At 39.5% G+C, this 19,525-nt stretch overlaps 1 protein-coding gene across 1 annotated transcript in view; it reads right to left on the bottom strand.

Annotated features, from left to right (window-relative positions):
• CWH43 (cell wall biogenesis 43 C-terminal homolog) overlaps window positions 1–19,525 on the bottom strand; it is a 59,646-nt gene that overhangs the window by 17,506 nt on the left and 22,615 nt on the right. The window contains 5 exon segments of the mRNA XM_061191380.1: window positions 8,840–8,989; window positions 10,999–11,134; window positions 12,201–12,299; window positions 13,879–13,962; window positions 18,929–19,053. Of these exon segments, the coding sequence (XP_061047363.1) occupies window positions 8,840–8,989; window positions 10,999–11,134; window positions 12,201–12,299; window positions 13,879–13,962; window positions 18,929–19,053 (594 nt within the window).

The raw sequence follows: 19,525 nt of genomic DNA, 5'->3' as shown, positions 1-19,525 counted from the left end.
ACCTCATTGTAGTTTTGATTTGCATTTCTCTAATAATTAGTGATGTTGAGCATCTTTTCATGTGCTTCGTGGCCGTCTGTATGTCTTCTTTGGAGAAATGTCTATTTAGGTCTTCTGCCCATTTTTGGATTGGGGTGTTTGTTTCTTTAATATTGAGCTGAATGAGCTGTTTATATATTTTGGAGATTAATCCTTTGTCCGTTGATTCGTTTGCAAATATTTTCTCCCATTCTGAGGGTTGTCTTTTCGTCTTGTTTATGGTTTCCTTTGCTGTGCAAAAGCTTTGAAGTTTCATTAGGTCCCATTTGTTTATTTTTGTTTTTATTTCCATTACTCTAGGAGGTGGATCAAAAAAGATCTTGCTGTGATTTATGTCAAAGAGTGTTCTTCCTATGTTTTCCTCTAAGAGTTTTATAATGTCCAGTCTTACATTTAGGTCTCGAATCCATTTTGAGTTTATTTTTGTGTATGGTGTTAGGGAGTATTCTAATTTCATTCTTTTACATGTAGCTGTCCAGTTTTCCCAGCACCACTTATTGAAGAGACTGTCTTTTCTCCATTGTATATCTTTGCCTCCTTTGTCATAGATCAGTTGACCATAGGTGCGTGGGTTTATCTCTGGGCTTTCTATCTTGTTCCATTGATCTATGTTTCTGTTTTTGTGCCAGTACCATATTGTCTTGATTACTGTAGCTTTGTAGTATAGTCTGAAGTCAGGGAGTCTGATTCCTCCAGCTCCGTTTTGTTCCCTCAAGACTGCTTTGGCTATTCGGGGTCTTTTGTGTCTCCATACAAATTTTAAGATGATTTGTTCTAGCTCCGTAAAAAATGCCATTGGTAATTTGATAGGGATTGCATTGAATCTGTAGATTGCTTTGGGTAGTATAGTCATTTTCACAATGTTGATTCTTCCAATCCAAGAACATGGTATATCTCTCCATCTGTTGGTATCATCTTTAATTTCTTTCATCAGTGTCTTATAGTTTTCTGCATACAGGTCTTTTGTCTCCCTAGGTAGGTTTATTCCTAGGTATTTTATTCTTTTTGTTGCAATGGTAAATGGGAGTGTTTCCATAATTTCTCTTTCAGATTTTTCATCATTAGTGTATAGGAATGCAAGAGATTTCTGTGCATTAATTTTGTATCCTGCAACTTTACCATATTCATTAATTAGCTCTAGCAGTTTTCTGGTGGCAGTTTTAGGATTCTCTATGTATAGTATCATGTCATCTGCAAACAGTGACAGTTTTACTTCTTCTTTTCCAATTTGTATTCCTTTTATTTCTTTTTCTTCTCTGATTGCCGTGGCTAGGACTTCCAGAACTATGTTGAATAATAGTGGTGACAGTGGACATCCTTGTCTCGTTCCTGATCTTAAAGGAAATGCTTTCAGTTTTTCACCATTGAGAATGATGTTTGCTGTGGGTTTGTCATATATGGCCTTTATTATGTTGAGGTAGGTTCCCTCTATGCCCACTTTCTGGAGAGTTTTTATCATAAATGGGTGTTGAATTTTGTCAAAAGCTTTTTCTGCATCTATTGAGATGATCATATGGTTTTTATTCTTCAATTTGTTAATATGGTGTATCACATTGATTGATTTGCGTATATTGAAGAATCCTTGCATCCCTGGGATAAATCCCACTTGATCGTGGTGTATGATCCTTTTAATGTGTTGTTGGATTCTGTTTGCTAGTATTTTGTTGAGGATTTTTGCATCTATATTCATCAGTGATATTGGTCTGTAATTTTCTTTTTTTGTAGTGTCTTTGTCTGGTTTTGGTATCAGGGTGATGGTGGCCTCATAGAATGAGTTTGGGAGTGTTCCTTCCTCTGCAATTTTTTGGAAGAGTTTGAGAAGGATAGGTGTTAGCTCTTCTCTAAATGTTTGATAGAATTCACCTGTGAAGCCATCTGGTCCTGGACTTTTGTTTGTTGGAAGATTTTTAATCACAGTTTCAATTTCATTACTTGTGATTGGTCTGTTCATATTTTCTGCTTCTTCCTGGTTCAGTCTTGGAAGGTTATACCTTTCTAAGAATTTGTCCATTTCTTCCAGGTTGTCCATTTTATTGGCATAAAGTTGCTTGTAGTAGTCTCTTAGGATGCTTTGTATTTCTGCGGTGTCTGTTGTAACTTCTCCTTTTTCATTTCTGATTTTATTGATTTGAGTCCTCTCCCTCTTTTTCTTGATGAGTCTGGCTAATGGCTTATCAATTTTGTTTATCTTCTCAAAGAACCAGCTTTTAGTTTTATTGATCTTTGCTATTGTTTTCTTTGTTTCTATTTCATTTATTTCCGCTCTGATCTTTGTGATTTCTTTCCTTCTGCTAACTTTGGGTTTTGTTTGTTCTTCTTTCTCTAGTTTCTTTAGGTGTAAGGTTAGATTGTTTACTTGAGATTTTTCTTGTTTCTTTAGGTAGGCTTGTATAGCTATAAACTTCCCTCTTAGAACTGCTTTTGGGGCATCCCATAGGTTTTGGGTTGTCGTGTTTTCATTGTCATTTGTCTCTAGGTATTTTTTGATTTCCTCTTTGATTTCTTCAGTGATCTCTTGGTTATTTAGTAACGTATTGTTTAGCCTCCATGTGTTTGTGCTTTTTACGTTTTTTCCCCTGTAATTCATTTCTAATCTCATAGCGTTGTGGTCAGAAAAGATGCTTGATATGATTTCAATTTTCTTCAATTTACTGAGGCTTGATTTGTGACCCAAGATGTGATCTATCCTGGAGAATGTTCCGTGCGCACTTGAGAAGAACGTGTAATCTGCTGTTTTTGGATGGAATGTCCTATAAATATCAATTAAATCTATCTGGTCTATTGTGTCATTTAAAGCTTCTGTTTCCTTATTTATTTTCATTTTGGATGATCTGTCCATTGGTGTAAGTGAGGTGTTAAAGTCCCCCACTATTATTGTGTTACTGTCAATTTCCTCTTTTATAGCTGTTAGCAGTTGCCTTATGTAATGAGGTGCTCCTATGTTGGGTGCACATATATTTATAATTGTTATCTCTTCTTCTTGGATTGATCCCTTGATCATTATGTAGTGTCCTTCCTTGTCTCTTGTAACATTCTTTATTTTAAAGTCTATTTTATCTGATATGAGTATAGCTACTCCAGCTTTCTTTTGATTTCCATTTGCATGGAATATCTTTTTCCATCCCCTCACTTTCAGTCTGTATGTGTCCCTAGGTCTAAAGTGGGTCTCTTGTAGACAGCATATATATGGGTCTTGTTTTTGTATCCATTCAGCAAGCCTGTGTCTTTTGGCTGGAGCATTTAATCCATTCACGTTTAAGGTAATTATCGATATGTATGTTCCTATTACCATTTTCTTAATTGTTTTGGGTTTGTTTCTGTAGGTCCTTTTCTTCTCTTGTGTTTCCCACTTAGAGAAGTTCCTTTAACATTTGTTGTAGAGCTGGTTTGGTGGTGCTGAATTCTCTTAGCTTTTGCTTGTCTGTAAACTTTTGATTTCTCCATCAAATCTAAATGAGATCCTTGCCGGGTAGAGTAATCTTGGTTGTAGGTTCTTCCCTTTCATCACTTTAAGTATATCATGCCACTCCCTTCTGGCTTGTAGAGTTTCTGCTGAGAAATCAGCTGTTAACCTTATGGGAGTTCCCTTGTATGTTATTTGTCGTTTTTCCCTTGCTGCTTTCAATAATTTTTCTTTGTCTTTAATTTTTGCCACTTTGATTACTATGTGTCTCAGCGTGCTTCTCCTTGGGTTTATCCTGTATGGGACTCTCTGCGCTTCCTGGACTTGGGTGGCTATTTCCTTTCCCATGTTAGGGAAGTTTTCGACTATAATCTCTTCAAATATTTTCTCTGGTTCTTTCGCTCTCTCTTCTCCTTCTGGGACCCCTATAATGCGAATGTTGTTGCGTTTAATGTTGTCCCAGAGGTCTCTTAGGCTGTCTTCATTTCTTTTCATTCTTTTTTCTTTAGTCTGTTCCGCAGCAGTGAATTCCACCATTCTGTCTTCCAGGTCACTCATCCGTTCCTCTGCCTCAGTTATTCTACTATTGATTCCTTCTAGTGTAGTTTTCATTTCAGTTATTGTATTGGTCATCTCTGTTTGTTTGTTCTTTAATTCTTCTAGGTCTTTGTTAATCATTTCTTGCATCTTCTCAATCTTTGCCTCCATTCTTATTCCAAGGTCCTGGATCATCTTCACTATCATTATTCTGAATTCTTTTTCTGGAAGGTTGCCTATCTCCACTTCATTTAGTTGTTTTTCTGGGGTTTTTTCTTGTTCCTTCATCTGGTATATAGCCCTCTGCCTTTTCGTCTTGTCTATCTTTCTGTAAATGTGGTTTCTGTTCCACAGGCTGCAGGACTGTAGTTTTTCTTGCTTCTGCTGTCTGCCCTCTGGTGGTTGAGGCTATCTAAGAGGCTTGATGGGAGGCTCTGGAGGTGGGTAGAGCTGACTGTTGCTGTGGCGGTCAGAGCTCCGTAAAACTTTAATCCACTTGACTGTTGCTGGGTGGGGCTGGGTTCCCTCCCTGTTGGTTGTTTTGCCTGAGGCAACCCAACACTGGAGCCTACCCGGGCTCTTTGGTGGGGCTAATGGCAGACTCTGGGAGGGCTCACGCCAAGGAGTACTTCCCAGAACCTCCGCTGCCAGTGTCCTTGTCCCCACGGTGAAACAGAGCCAGCCCCCGCCTCTGCAGGAGACCCCCCAACACCAGCAGTTATGTCTGGTTCCGTCTCCCCCAGGGTCACTGCTCCTTCCCCTGGGTCCCGATGCACACACTATTTTGTGTGCGCCCTCCAAGAGTGGGGTCTCTGTTTCCCCCAGTCCTGTCGAAGTCCTGCAATCAATTCCCACTAGGCTTCAAAGTCTGATTCTCTATGAATTCCTCCTCCCGTTGCCGGACCCCCAGGTTGAGAAGCCTGACGTGGGGCTCAGAACGTTCACTCCAGTGGGTGGACTTCTGTGGTATAAGTGCTCGCCAGTCTGTGAGTCACCCACCCAGCAGTTATGGGATTTGATTTTACTCTGATTGCGCCCCTCCTACCGTCTCACTGTTGCTTCTCCTCTGTCCTTGGACGTGGGGTATCCTCCTTGGTGAAGTCCAGTGTCTTCCTGTCGATGATTGTCCAGCAGCCAGTTGTGATTCTGGTGCTCTCGCAAGAGGGAGTGAGAGCACGTCCTTCTACTCCGCCATCTTGGTTAATCCTCTGGAGTATTTCTTCGAGCTGCATTCCTCATGCCTGGTGGCCCCTCTTCTGGTTCCAGATCAAACGGGGCTCTGGGAACACTGTTCCCTCTACCTGTCCCTTCAGCCCTAAGGATGGTACTGATTCCCCACCGTTACTAGTGTCTGAGTACCTTAGTATCTCTTATCTGTTCCTCTGACCCTTCCAACATCGTGGTAAGTAGTCCCTTCATTAAGTCTGCAGTGAATTCTATTCCTTCTGACACACAACTGGGATTCAAATCCAATCTAGAGAATGCCAAAGTCACTGCACCACAGATAGAGCTTTCATTCAAATATGTTTTAGCAATATATTATTGGAAAATAATCTGTGAATTTGGCTTTACATTTTCTCAGGAGATAAATTTTATCCAGTGATAATAATAAAAATAAAACATATATGTATGTATGGGTATAAAGAAAGGAGGGGGAGGAATTAGGAGAGAGGGAGAAAGAGAGAGATTGAACACATGTTTTATGTTTTCTTATCTGTTGATATTTGATCAGCCCAATAACCCTATGATGTGGGCTAGAAAAAATAATTTTATCTGATTTTCAGAGACAAGGGAACTGGAGCTCACGGAGTTTATCTTACAACAGAACCAAAACTATAAGTACAGACTACAGGTTCTGTGCTCTTTCTCCTTTGTACATTTATGCATGTTATAAGAAACAAACACAGTGATTAACTGGTGGCTCAGTTAATTACCTAAAATAATACCAATTTTAGTTACGGTGTATACCTAAGTAACTTCTAAGGAATGCTGCTATTTTCTGTTTATTGGTTGTAAAGAGATATTTGTGTCGTCAGTAATTTTAGAAATCCCGTTGAATCAGCTAATAACATGTACAAGCATTCTGTAATTCATTCCTAATATGATTTCATGTTTATATGCCATAATCACTAGAAAATGAAATCACTAAATACTTTTTCAGAGTAAGAATTTTTTATCTAGTATTATAAAAACAAAGGTAAGCAAAAATATGTAGTGATGGCTTCACAAGTTATTTGAAACATGAACTTTCTCATGTCACTTGTTGGGAGTGGACAGGGCTTCTAAAGAGTGAGACAAGAGCTAAGGCTCTAAGGGAAAAGGCTGCACCTGGCACTGTGCTTGGGACACAATAGATGCTTGATTCGAGTTTGATGAATGACTTTTTTTAAAGCTGCCCAATGTGCTTCACACTTAGAGGTGTCTGATTTGCTTTAATAATAATGGCCAGTATTAATTGAGCAGTTACTCTAGTCACATACTTTGCATGAGATAATATATCTTATTTAATTCCCTCAAGAATCCTATAAGTAGGATTATCGCTCCTGATTTACAGATGGGAAAACTGAGGCTCAAGATAGTTAAATAATTTGGTGAAGGATACACCTTGACTTAGGATTCAAACCAGATTGTCTGATTCCAGGTTCTGGAGTTTCATGCTCTTAGCCATTAAACTATACTGCTTCCCTTCCCTTCCCTTACAGTCACATCTCCTCGACAGGTGCTAGCTATTTTCATTACTGCTGTGGTTGGCATCATTATTATTAAATCAAGTGAGCAAGGTAGCAAGCAAAGGGTATGTTGTTAGTTACAGGGCTTTAAATATGTGGTTAATAGAAAGTTAGAAAAGGTAATCCTTCCCTCCTCTTTTCCAAACAATTTGAGGGCTATCTTTTAGTCTTCTCTTCCTTCACAAGTCTATTCTTCACATTTCAGAGGTCAGAGAGAGTTAAAGGGGGCAGGGGGAAAAAAGCAAAGGAAAACAGGATGGAGTATACTCAACTGTTTCTTAGGTTGAGACTTGCAACCTTTAAACATAAAAGTGCCTATTTTTTAAAAGATAAACCCAATTCAAGTGCAATTTAAGCTCAGCAGAATGATTTCTGAATGCCTATACTTGCAACCTGAAAATTGCTGGGAGAAACAGAAGGCGTTTCTTCAAACATCTTTTTACAGAGATGTGGACTGTCTATACCATCCGTCCTCCAAACACCCTTCCCACTTCTAAGAAGACCAGCAAGAGTCCGATTAGCAAACAGTTCACATTAATTACATTTGAATGGTTGGTTTCTACTCCTTATGCTCTGACTTATTTCAGAAAATAGTCAAGTACGCTTTCACAGATCCATGTAATACTGTGAGAAAAAGGGAAGTAATAGGAAAATATGGGTAGCAGGCATACTCATTTTGCTTACGTGAAACTTACAGTACAACAATGTTGGGTTCTGTCATACTGTAAGTTTCACCTAAACAAAACGAATATGTCTGCTACCCGTATTTTGTTTGTTGTTTTTCTAATGTTCTATATGTCACTGTAAAGCTCTGTGGCCTCTTGTGTCATTAATGGGGACAGGGCCCACATGCTGTATTTTATAGCGCTAAGCACTTCGCATTTGTGTTTTCAATTACTATTAGAGAATGTTTAGTATGGTAGAGTATAAATTATAGACTTTTATCTTTGCTTTAACAACATATTGCTGGCGTTATTCGTGATTTATGCAGTACTAAGTCACTGGTTGTGAATGTTATTCTTTGGGGATAAAATTCATTCCCCATTCTTCATGTCTCCTTGGAGGGGAACCGACTTAGAAAATCATCTCTGGCCTCTCTCCCTCTCACCCTTTACTTCTTGGGAGGATTTTTCTAATTAATTAAGCTTGTAAGAATGAACTGGGCATGCTTGTCTCAAACACCTCCTCACTCTTCTCCCTGGAACCTGCCGGTTTGCAGAAAGGGTGTTTCCTTGCGTTATCTTCTCCACTAAGGGGAGAGTTTGACAGGGCAGACTCTGCCCCTGCCAGGTAGGTCAGCTGCTTTGGGGGAGCCAGCATCATGTATTGTTGGAGGAATGTATTAGCAGGTCCATGTGGACACACTTAAGCCATGTTGTCCAAATATGTTTATCAGAATCAAAAGAGATATTTTGATCTTCCTGCCAGATTCCTCTGCCTGCCTCTCAGTTGACTGAAAACTTGAGGGAAAAGGAAATGTTATTTAGTACCCTCAAATTCCAACAGTACTTCCAACTGGAGTAATCCTGTAGGAAAAGGGAATTTCATCTTTCCGTAGTCTGGTTTACCATGCGGTTTCAAGCACTTGCAGGCTCTGAGTTGGGTCTACTTAATTCCTAGCTGTGTGACCCGGCTTGGACAAGTCTTCTAACCTTCAGTCTAGTTTATGTATCTGTAAAATGGGGCTATAATAGTACTGACGTTATCAAAATGAAGATTAAATACAATAATGCACTTAGCACAGCACCTGCTCAGTAATTGCTGGCTAACGTGGCCATCATGCTGCCTTGTACCATCGTTAAGGACTGCCTGCATCTCAAAGGTTTCTATGCCTGATTTTTTTTCCTTTTTCTTTTTTTTTGTTGGGGGGGGCGGGGCTTGCAGGATCTCAGTTCCTGGACCAGGGATTGAACCCAGGCCCTGGCAGTGAAAGCCCAGAGTCCTAACCACTAGGCCACCAGGGAACTCCCTCTATGCCTGATTTTTAAAACCAGCAACACAGAGAAAAACACTTTGGAAAAAAAAAAAAAGGAAGAAGAAAGTAAGAAAGGTCAATGCATGGAAGTCAAAGTCATGTGTTAATAATATGTCTTGGCATTTGTGTACTTCGAGAAAGACCAAAGAAACCCACTCGTGATTCCCAAAGTGGGTCACAACAAAATCCACCAGTTTGTCGGAAATGTTAACAGTCAGAGTGATGGCTGGTGCAATCTCGCCCTCTGGTGACGGAAGAAGGCGATGCTCTGATTTCACAATCCGGTATCTTGACAAAACCATAATCCTGTACTCGAATGGAAAGAAACACGTGCGTCACTACTGGTCCCACCATATCATGCAAACAGGACTAAGAATATGTGTTCAAGAGGGATGCGCACACTTCAAGCATCCCACTGAGGGGCACTGAGAGCAATAATGTGGCGGAGAGGTATGGGGCAGTCTGCCGGACTGTTCACTGCATCTGGGCTATTCAGCACGTCTCACTGTGTCACCAAGCACAACACTATCAACTCTGTTTAATAAGTGCTATGGAAACACGAAAAAGGCAGAATTAGGATACACAAGCTCCATTTTACTAGCACTGTCACTCTGGCAACTTATCTGCATAAACAATTCTAATATTAATCAATGCATTTGAGAATGTACGACCTTGCCAGCCAGGACACAGAGCAACAATTTATAAAATTAGAAATTACAAATGGTCCAATAAAGATAGGAAAACCCGCTCTGCCTCACTCTAAGTCAAAGAACTACATGTGGAAAGGATGATCAGAGCTCAGACCTCAGGCTGAGCACACTGTCTGGCCTCCTGAAGTTCCTCTGACAGAACCACGCCTACAGTGATGATCCCTGAATGCACATGGCCAGCCTGTGCTGTCCCACTCGGCCCTCCAGGCTGCACACAAGCACCTATGGACGTCACCTGACCGTCCAGGGGCATCTTCAATTTAGCACAATCCTGATGCTCACCTGGTCATTCCTGTCCCATTAAATGGCATCATCTCCTATCAGGGACTCAGGTAAAACACCCTGGTGTATCCTTGTCACTTCCAGCTCTGACATCTAAACCATCAGGAAGTCCTGTCAGCCCTGCTCCAAAATAGCTCCTGAGTTTGCCCCCTTCTCTCCATCTCCACGGCTCCCACTGTCATTTCTCACCTGTGCTAATGCCTCCACCTCATCACCTGTCTCCCTGCTCCCACGCCTGCCCCCTGACAATCTGTTTTTCTAGGAACAGCCGGAATGATCTTTCAAAAATGTAAATCAGATCAGATTGCTCCCGTGTTTACAATCCTCCAGTGGTTTCCTATCGAAACTGAATTAAAGGGCTTCCGTGGTGGCGCAGTGGTTAAGAATCCATCTGCCAATGCAGGAGACACGGGTTCGAGCCCTGGTCCGGGAAGATCCCACTTGCCGCGAAGCAACTAAGCCCGTGCGCCACAACTACTGAGCCTGCGCTCTAGAGTCCATGAGCCACAACTAGAGCCCGTGCGCCTAGAGCCCGTGCTCTGCAACAAGAGAAGCCACCGCAATGAGAAGCCCGCACACCACAACGAAGAGTAGCCCCCGCTCGCCTCAACTAGAGAAAAGCCCGCGCGCAGCAACAAAGACCCAACACAACCAAAAATAAATAAAATTAAATAAATAAATTTATTTTTTTAAAAAAAACTGAATTAAATCAGTGCTAAGCATGGCTTATGGGACCCTGTAAGATCAGGGGCCCACCTTTGACCTCCTTTCTTACTAGCTCCCCCTCAAACCCTGTGCTCCGGCATACCAAGACTGACCGGACTCAAGTCTTTACACTGGCTCCTCCCACAGCGGGTCCTGGGTCCTCCTCATCATGGGGTCGGCAGAGAGACCTTCCTGACCACGCTACCTACAGCAGCATCCCCCGCTGCCCTGCCCACCCAGCCGCTCTCCTTTTCCATACAGCACTTGCCATTATCTCAAATTATTTATTTCTGTGTGTCCATGATTATTTTCCATCTCTTCACACTATAATGTAAGCTCCATGAGGACAGCGTCCAGGACAGACAGGTTTAGTGCTGTAACTCCAGCTCCTACACTAAATGGTTTTTATAAGAGTGAAGAACTGAAAGTATCCAGCGAAAGGGAAACCATTAAAACAGGATGGAATATGCATATCTTCAGCACCTCCTCATCCTCCAAGAAGCATCACTGGGACATATTCATAGGACTAAGGTATAACAATATCAACTTTCCACTCCAAGCCCATGCTGCCTAGTCTTTCAGGGATATGTTTGGGATTAATTCCGAAGGGACACTCACCCCCAAGTGTGATCCCTTGCGCTTGGACCAAAGTCGGTATAGAAACCCAGCTTCTCCCCTAACCACATGGTCAGGTCATTGTTCCCAATATAGGGCTTAGAAGCGTCGCTCTCCAAAATTGTTATGAAATCTTCACCTGTTCAGAAAAAAAAAAAAATGCACATGGTGATTAACCACAGCAATGTAAAAACAATTAGCAAAACTTGATTCTTTAATCCCCTGCCTTTACTCGTAAATTGAAAACCAAAGTAATTCCTAATGAGTTACTAAAGTGAACTGGTTCAAATCTGAGCTGTAAAAATTTTTTTACCATATTTAGAACGCAATTAAAACATGGGACACCTTGAGGAAATGTAGGAAAGGATAAAAACATAACTTTTCTAAATTTTCAAATATTAACATCGTTCCCCAAATTTCAAATAAGCTTAATACCTTTCTCAAATATCCAATTTATGTTCAGAAACAATAGAGTATACAGTAGTGTTTTATTCCTGGGTGAACACCTCTATTGTATTGACACAGAAGTAAGTTTATTCAGATACCCTGGTCAGATGTGCCCCAGAGGCCTGTAATCAGGACTAAAGGACTAAGGGCCAGAGAAATTCCTTAATGGCATTAGAATCATACAGACCCTCAGCTATTTCTCAGGAGACATGCTTATCATTAGGAATAACTAGAACAGTTTAGCCCTTTAAGTCTCTTGCTCCATTCTCCATGTTGTTGATCTAAGAACCAAACACCCACATATTTTAAAGGATGCTTCATCCAAAGATGAGTACCCCAGGGCATGGAAACAAATAAAATTGGCCCTCAGGCTCTTGAAAGCAATTTGATTTGCAAATGAGCATCACTCCAACCCATTCTGCCTTTTAATCTGACAGTTTTCTGGTCCCCAACAGTGGGTTCCCAAATGACAGGAGCCACCAGCAGGGGCATTTCCAAGAGCAAAGGCATGACAAGATTCTCCTGCAGATACCCAGTATGAGACTTTGTTCAGATTCAACTGAATTAATTGCTCTCAAGCAAACACAGACGTGGTTACAGAAGCTTAATCCTTCTGTAGCCACCCACCAAAGTAAAGCCTTTTTAAGAGATTAGTTTATGACCCAGCAAACCCTCCTCCTATTACTTATGATCTTGCTCAAAATAAACGTAATAGCAGGAGTTCCTCAAAACCTGGAAATAATTTCAGTAAGACTTACCTGTTTGACTGAGCAGTTGAGCTGATCTTTCTAAATTAGACCGTCCTTCATTGTCAAAGCCAAACCTGAAAGGCCAGATGGCGGCAGAGACCTCTGTGGCTGGTGCCCGAGGAATTGTTTTAATGATAATTTAGGATGAATGAACAATGGCAGGTTCAGTGATCCACTCTTCTCCACCTCTCTCCACCAAAATTCATATTTCAGCAAAGGATATTTTTTAGGCATCTGCCCACAGCTAATGCATAATAATACGGAGATATTTGCTAGTAGGTATTTTATAATCTGTGAATTTCTAGCTTAGGCTTGGAAGTTAGGAAGAATGTTTGGAAAGTGATATTTCTGATAAGCATTGTTTATAATAGCAAAAAATTAGAAACAACCTGGCTGTTGTTTCAATAGGAAAAATAGGAAAATGAATAAAAAAATGATCATACATAAAATGGAATACTACACAGCCCTAATAAATGAATTAGGGCTACATATTTCCATATGGATGAATCTCACCAGGATTATTTTAAATAAAAAATTAAGTTGCAAAATATATATGTCAGATGTTATTTAGATAAAGTTAAAAACATGGAAAAATACAATATTGTATAGAGGTATGTCATGTGTAGTAACAATATAAAGAAATGCATGAATATGATAACAAGCATATGCAGGAAGGGGTTACCCTTATGTTACAGAATGAGACCACAGAGGGATACACAGAGTCCTTTACCATATTTACAGAGTGGTCTGCCAACTCTGAGTTATACACGGTGTTGCTCCCCACTGAGCTGGCAAGGGCAAGGTTCAGGAACACAGCACCCTCTGTAGAGTCCTCTTTTGAGCCCATGGGCCCAGTCAGAGAATGCAGTGCCCAACCCTAACCATCTATTTCAAACTAATACCAACCGATCAACAATAGGGATCCCGTGAAAAAGTATGGCCAGATTAGACCAACTCTATCACCACAACTGAAAAAAACAACTCAAAGTGGAACATACAAGTTCAAGCTGAGAGAAGGGTAAGCACCACCTCTTTGCATAGGAGGGCCACCACTTAACCTAAACAGCTCATTGTGCTACAGCAGTGAGGTGTGAATCTCATCTCTATGCAAGAGATATTACTCAGTTTACCGAATGTCCTATAAAGAGAACAGAACCATCAAGAGAGACTTCGAGATGCATGATTATATTCATCAGGTTATACCTTTTCATGTAACTACATACCTATGATTAACTCTGGCTCTCATCACTCCAAAACCTGTTATTCCCACGTCAGTAAATGCCACCACCCTCCACCCAGTTGCTCAAGCCAAAACATAGAAGTCATCCTTGATTCTTTCCTTCTTCTCAATCAGTGTCATCTAATCCATCAGCAACTCCTATCAGCTTTACTTTCAAAATATATTCTAAGTCTATCCACTCCTCTCCAACTCCAGGGCCACAGCCCCCATCCAAACTTCCAGGGTCTCTCTCCTGGACAACTGAAAAAGCCTCATAACTTATCTCCCTGCTTCTACTCTACAGTCCATTCTTCACAGAGCAGCCAAGTTAATACATATCATGTTTCTTCATACTCCTGCTTGAAATATTCTGGTGGCTTCCACTGCAAGAAAAATAAAGTCAGAACTCCTTTCTGTGCTCTGTAGGCCGTATATCATATAAAATTCTACATAAAAACTTTTAATGACTTACCCCTCTTCCCAATTTCTTCTCATAGGTTTTATGCCGTAGTCCTAATCCCAACAACCCCACACCAACAAGCAGCCACAAAACTAAACAGAAACCAGAAATAATTGTTTAGAAGAAACTAAGTTTCTTTTTTAAAAAAATAACTATGAAAATATTGAACTTACTGGCCAAGATTTTATGCAAAGGGGCAATGTCTAGTTCCTGGGTTTATTTTCATGTGTGACATGCATATATAACCCATACTTTAAACTCAGGTTTCAAAGAAGCTTCCCTAAAAATGTTCCAAGAACCATGAACTAAAATAAAAATAAATCACAAATATATACAAGAAATAATATACAAGAAAGCAAGTCTCCATGAGCAGGAACCACAGCAAAAACACCCTGCTGAATCAAACCCAAAATACTTCAGATATTAAAAATTTTAGAATCGAATGTAAAATAAGCATGTTTAACATGTTTAGAAAAATAAAAGAGGATATTCAATGGGATAACTAAGAAATATGAGATTAAGTTAATGGGCAAGAAAATTTGTAAAGAAATTAAATAGACTTCTAGAAATAAAATTATATAATAATTATAACAATTAAAATTAGAAACTCAATGGACAAGATAAAAAGCAGATTAGACAAAACTTAATGGAGAATTAGTACAAGGGGCAGCTTAAAAACAAAGGTAGAGAACATGAAAGAGGTTAAGGGACATGAAGAAGAGAATAAGAAGATCCAACACATATCTAACTGGAGTCAAAAAAGGAAAGAAGAGAAAGAATGGGAAAGAGGTAATATTTGCAGAAATAATGCTGAGAATTTTCCAGAATTGATAAAAAAACATGACTCTTCAGATTCAAAAAGCCCAAACACTCGCAAGTAAGGGAGGGGCTGGATCTGCATCCAGATGTATTACAGTGAAACTCAGAACACCAAAACAAAGAAAAATCTTAAATGCTGCCAGAGAGAAAAGCCACGGTATCTTCAAAAGAGCAAAGATTACACTGATGGCTGACTTCTCAAAAGCAAAAAATGGAAGTCAGACGATAGGGGAATACTATCTTTAATGTTCTGAGAAAAAAATAACCAACTACTGAAAAAAAGAAATTGAAGGTATAATTTCCAACCTAGAAAGAGGAGTGGAGAGGAGAAGGATAAGAAAAAAGGAAAAAGAAAACCCAATCAATGCAAAAGCAAGAAGAAAAAAAAGGAAAAATACACCTAGAGAAAGTAGAAAAAGCAAAAGCAAAGTAAGAGTATGGAAATAAATCATAACACAAGGGAAATCACGACAAAAATAAAATACGTTTTCAAGTTAAAAGACAAAGATTGACATTCTAGTAAAAGCAAACAATGGAGACAGTAAGGAGATCAGTGGTTGCCAGGGTCTGGAGGAAGGAGGGAAGGATGAATTGGTTGAGCACATTACCATGTTTATGACAGTGAAACTATTCTGTATGATACTGTATAGTGGATAAATGTCATTATACGTTTGTCAAAACCCACAGAACACATAAAAAAAGAGTGAACTCTAATATAAACTGTGCACTTTAGTGAATAATAATGTATCAATATTGGCTCATCAATTGTAACAAATGCACCACAATAATGCAAGATGTTAATAATGGTGGAAACTGAGGAGGTGGGAGTGTGAGCCGGTATATGGGAACTCCACACTTTCTGCTCTATTTGTCTGTAAACCTAAAACTGCTCTGAAAAATAAAATCTATTAATTTTTTTTTAAAAAGCAGACAGTCATTGCCATTGACAGGGGGAGGGAGGGATGAACAGGCAGAGCACAGAGGATTTTTAAGGCAGTGACACTACGCCATATGATATTACAATGGTGGATATATGTCATTATACGTTCATCAAAAACCACAGAATGTACAACATCAAGAATGAGTGCTAGGGCTTCCCTGGTGGCGCAGCGGTTGAGAGTCTGCCTGCCAATGCAGGGGACACGGGTTCGAGCCCTGGTCTGGGAGGATCCCACATGCCACGGAGCAGCTGGGCCCGTGAGCCACAATTACTGAGCCTGCGCGTCTGGAGCCTGTGCTCGGCAACAAGAGAGGCCGCGATAGTGAGAGGCCCGCGCACCGTGATGAAGAGTGGCCCCCGCTTGCCGCAACTAGAGAAAGCCCTCGCACAGAAACGAAGACCCAACACAGCCATAAATAAATAAATAAATAAATTAATTAATTAATTAAAAAAGACTTCAGCAGATGAGTTTAAAAAAAAAAAAAAAAGAATGAGTCCTAATGTAAACGAAGGGCTTTGGGTGATAGTCCTGTTTCATTGTAGGTTCATCAGTTGTGGTAGGGCAGGCTGTCACTAGCAGGAAAGGCTGTGTATAAGTGGGCTCAGAGGGTCCTATGGGAAATCTCTGTACTTTCTGCTCAATTCTGCTGTGAATCAAAAATGGGTCCAAAAAATAAAGCTTGTTTTGGAAAATCATACAAAGCTATCTAAACAACATTGTAAATAAGTTGTTTCAAATGCCTCAATTTGATGAATGAATTAAATAATTTAATAATAATAGTAATAATAAAGACAAAGATTATCAGGACTAAAAACAAACAAACAAAAGCCGCCAGATGCTGATTTCAAGGGACAGACCTAAAGTATAAGAATACATACAAAAAAAAAAAAAAAACCACCTAAATTTAAATTTTTCCCCTAAATTTTAATATAACTTTTTCAAATTATGATGGAACATATATGAAGGTGTTTATATAATGATCTTACTGCTTCATGACATTTCTTTTAGAAATATATTAAAATTTTATTTAGCTTCTTAATTGTTTTTTAGCTCTTTACACCATAAGATTCTGTCTTCTCTAGTAAAGCATCAAGTCATTGATGGTAGAGACCAGTTTTTATATATCTTTGTACTCTACATAATGCTATGGAGTTATGCAGTATGTTGTATCCTAATACACTATCTGCAAATGTTACACATTCAATAAACATTTTTATTTAATCCAGTATATTTTGAGATGAGTCAGACTGAATAGTAAACTAATTTCATGCCTGAGTTTCCAGCTCATCAATATTCTAAACATTAACATATTAAATCTCCCAAAAAAGAACAAGAAATGAAATAAATGGTCTCAACTATTACAACAAAATATTTTGGAAATCCTACCTGTTAAATCTACATTAGAAGTGAAACAAAACTAATACAGAGTATTTATGGTTGAAAAAATACAATATCAGAGATTTGCTTTAAAGTATTTTACCAAAAAATATAAGGAAGATAGGTATTAACAACATTAGCAAATGTTAATAATTGTTGGAACTGCTTTAAGGGTACATGAGGGTTCATCATACTCTTTAATCTCATATGTCTGAAAATTTATGTTTTATAATAAAATGCTTTTTTTTTTAACATCTTTATTGGAGTATAATTGCTTTACAGTGTTGTGTTAGTTTCTGCTGAATAACAAAGTGAATCAGCTATACCTATACATATATCCCCATATCCCCTCCCTCTTGCGTCTCCCTCCCACCCTCCTTATCCCACCCCTCTAGGTGGTCACAAAGAATCAAGCTGATCTCCCTGTGCTATGCAGCTGCTTCCCACTAGCTATCTATTTTACATTTGGTAGTGTATATATGTCCATGCCACTCTCTCACTTCGTCCCAGCTTACCCTTCCCCGCTCCGTGTCCTCAAGTCCATTCTCTACATCTGTGTCTTTATTCCTGTCCTGCCCTTAGGTTCATCAGAACCTTTTTTTTTTTTTTAGATTCCATATATATGTGTTAGCATACGGTATTTGTTTTTCTCTCACTTACTTCACTCTTTATGACAGACTCTAGGTCCATCCACCTCACTACAAATAACTCAATTTCGCTTGTTTTACTTACATTCCCACCAACAGTGCAAGAGGGTTCCCTTTTCTCCACACCCTCTCCAGCATTTATTGTCTGTAGATTTTTTGATGATGGCCATTCTGACTGGTGTGAGGTGATACCTCATTGCAGTTTTGATTTGCATTTCTCTAATGATTTGTGATGTTGAGCATCCTTTCATGTGTTTGTTGGAGAAATGTCTATTTAGGTCTTCTGCCCATTTTTGGATTGGGTTGTTTGTTTTTTTGATATTGAGCTGCATGAGCTGCTTGTATATTTTGGAGCTTAATCCTTTGTCAGTTGCTTCATTTGCAAATATTTTCTCCCATTCTGAGGGTTGTCCTTTTGTCTTTTTTATGGTTTCCTTTGCTGTGCAAAAGCTTTTAAGTTTCATTAGGTCCCATTTGTTTATTTTTGTTTTTATTTCCATTTCTGTAGGAGGTGGGTCAAAAAGGATCTTGCGGGCTTCCCTGGTGGCGCAGTGGTTAAGAATCTGCCTGCCAATGCAGGGGACACGGGTTCGAGCCCTGGTCTGGGAAGATCCCACATGCCGCGGAGCAACTGGGCCCGTGAGCCACAACTACTGAGCCTGCGCGTCTGGAGCCTGTGCTCCGCAACAGGAGAGGCTGCAACAGTGAGAGGCCCGCACACCACGATGAAGAGTGGCCCCCACTCGCCGCAACTGGAGAAAGCCCTCGCACAGAAACGAAGACCCAACACAGCCAAAAATAAATATAAATAAATAAATTAATTTAAAAAAAAAAAAAAAAGGATCTTGCTGTGATTTATGTCATAGAGTGTTCTGCCTATGTTTTCCTCTAAGAGTTTTATAACGTCTGGCCTTACATTTAGGTCTTTAATCCATTTTGAGTTTATTTTTGTGTATGGTGTTAGGAAGTGTTCTAATTTCATTCTTTTACATGTAGCTGTCCAGTTTTCCCAGCACCACTTATTGAAGAGGTTGTCTTTTCTCCATTGTATACTCTTGCCTCCTTTATCAAAGATAAGGTGACCATATGTGCATGGGTTTATCTCTGGGCTTTCTATCCTGTTCCATTGATCTATATTTTTGTGTGTGTGCCAGTTCCATACTGTCTTGATTACTGTAGCTTTGTAGTATAGTCTGAAGTCCAGGAACCTCAACATAATAAAAGCCATATATGATAATAAAATGCTTTTAAAAAGGAAGCAAAATTATACTCACAAAGTTTCATGTATTTTCCACTCTCTCTGAAAAGCATTTTAGGACTGTTTTTTGTTTGAAGATGAAAATCAAGGCTTTTCTTGGGACCAAATAGCATATTGAGCCCAATAATTAGCATCACTGTCCTTGTTAAAAAAAGAAAGATGAATATATTACATTCTAATCCAAAAATCCTTCTAATGGTAAATTCCAGGAGCCTTGATTTCATTTAAATGGACATATCCTGAAAAATCAGTTATTGAGTTATCTCAGTACCTAAGTAATTACTCCAGTTTTACTTCTGATAATTAGGATGATCATAAGAAATCAGGTAGGGTTCTAGAAATTATGCTTTACATTAAAAAACCCCACACTTTTTCTGATGAGGGGTTTCTTTGAATTTCCTGAGTGTTTCCTAGTTGTTAGGTTGGTAATAGTGTTGGTCACTGACTGTTGGTCATGCAGGGAAGGGTGGGGAGAAGAGAAAGCAGCCTTCTGGACTGCCTTAGGGACTGTCTTCTCCACTGAAGGGACCACAGGCACCGACCGAGTTGAGGAGCAGAAGAGGAGGATTTGTAGGTTCTTAATAAGGCAGTGTTTGTGGCAACAGTTCTGGCC

This window comes from Eubalaena glacialis, chromosome 5 (genome assembly GCF_028564815.1).
Source record: "Eubalaena glacialis isolate mEubGla1 chromosome 5, mEubGla1.1.hap2.+ XY, whole genome shotgun sequence".
Classification (NCBI taxonomy): domain Eukaryota; kingdom Metazoa; phylum Chordata; class Mammalia; order Artiodactyla; family Balaenidae; genus Eubalaena; species Eubalaena glacialis.
Note: the sequence above shows the minus strand (reverse complement) of the source record. Positions and strands in the feature narration are given on the sequence as shown.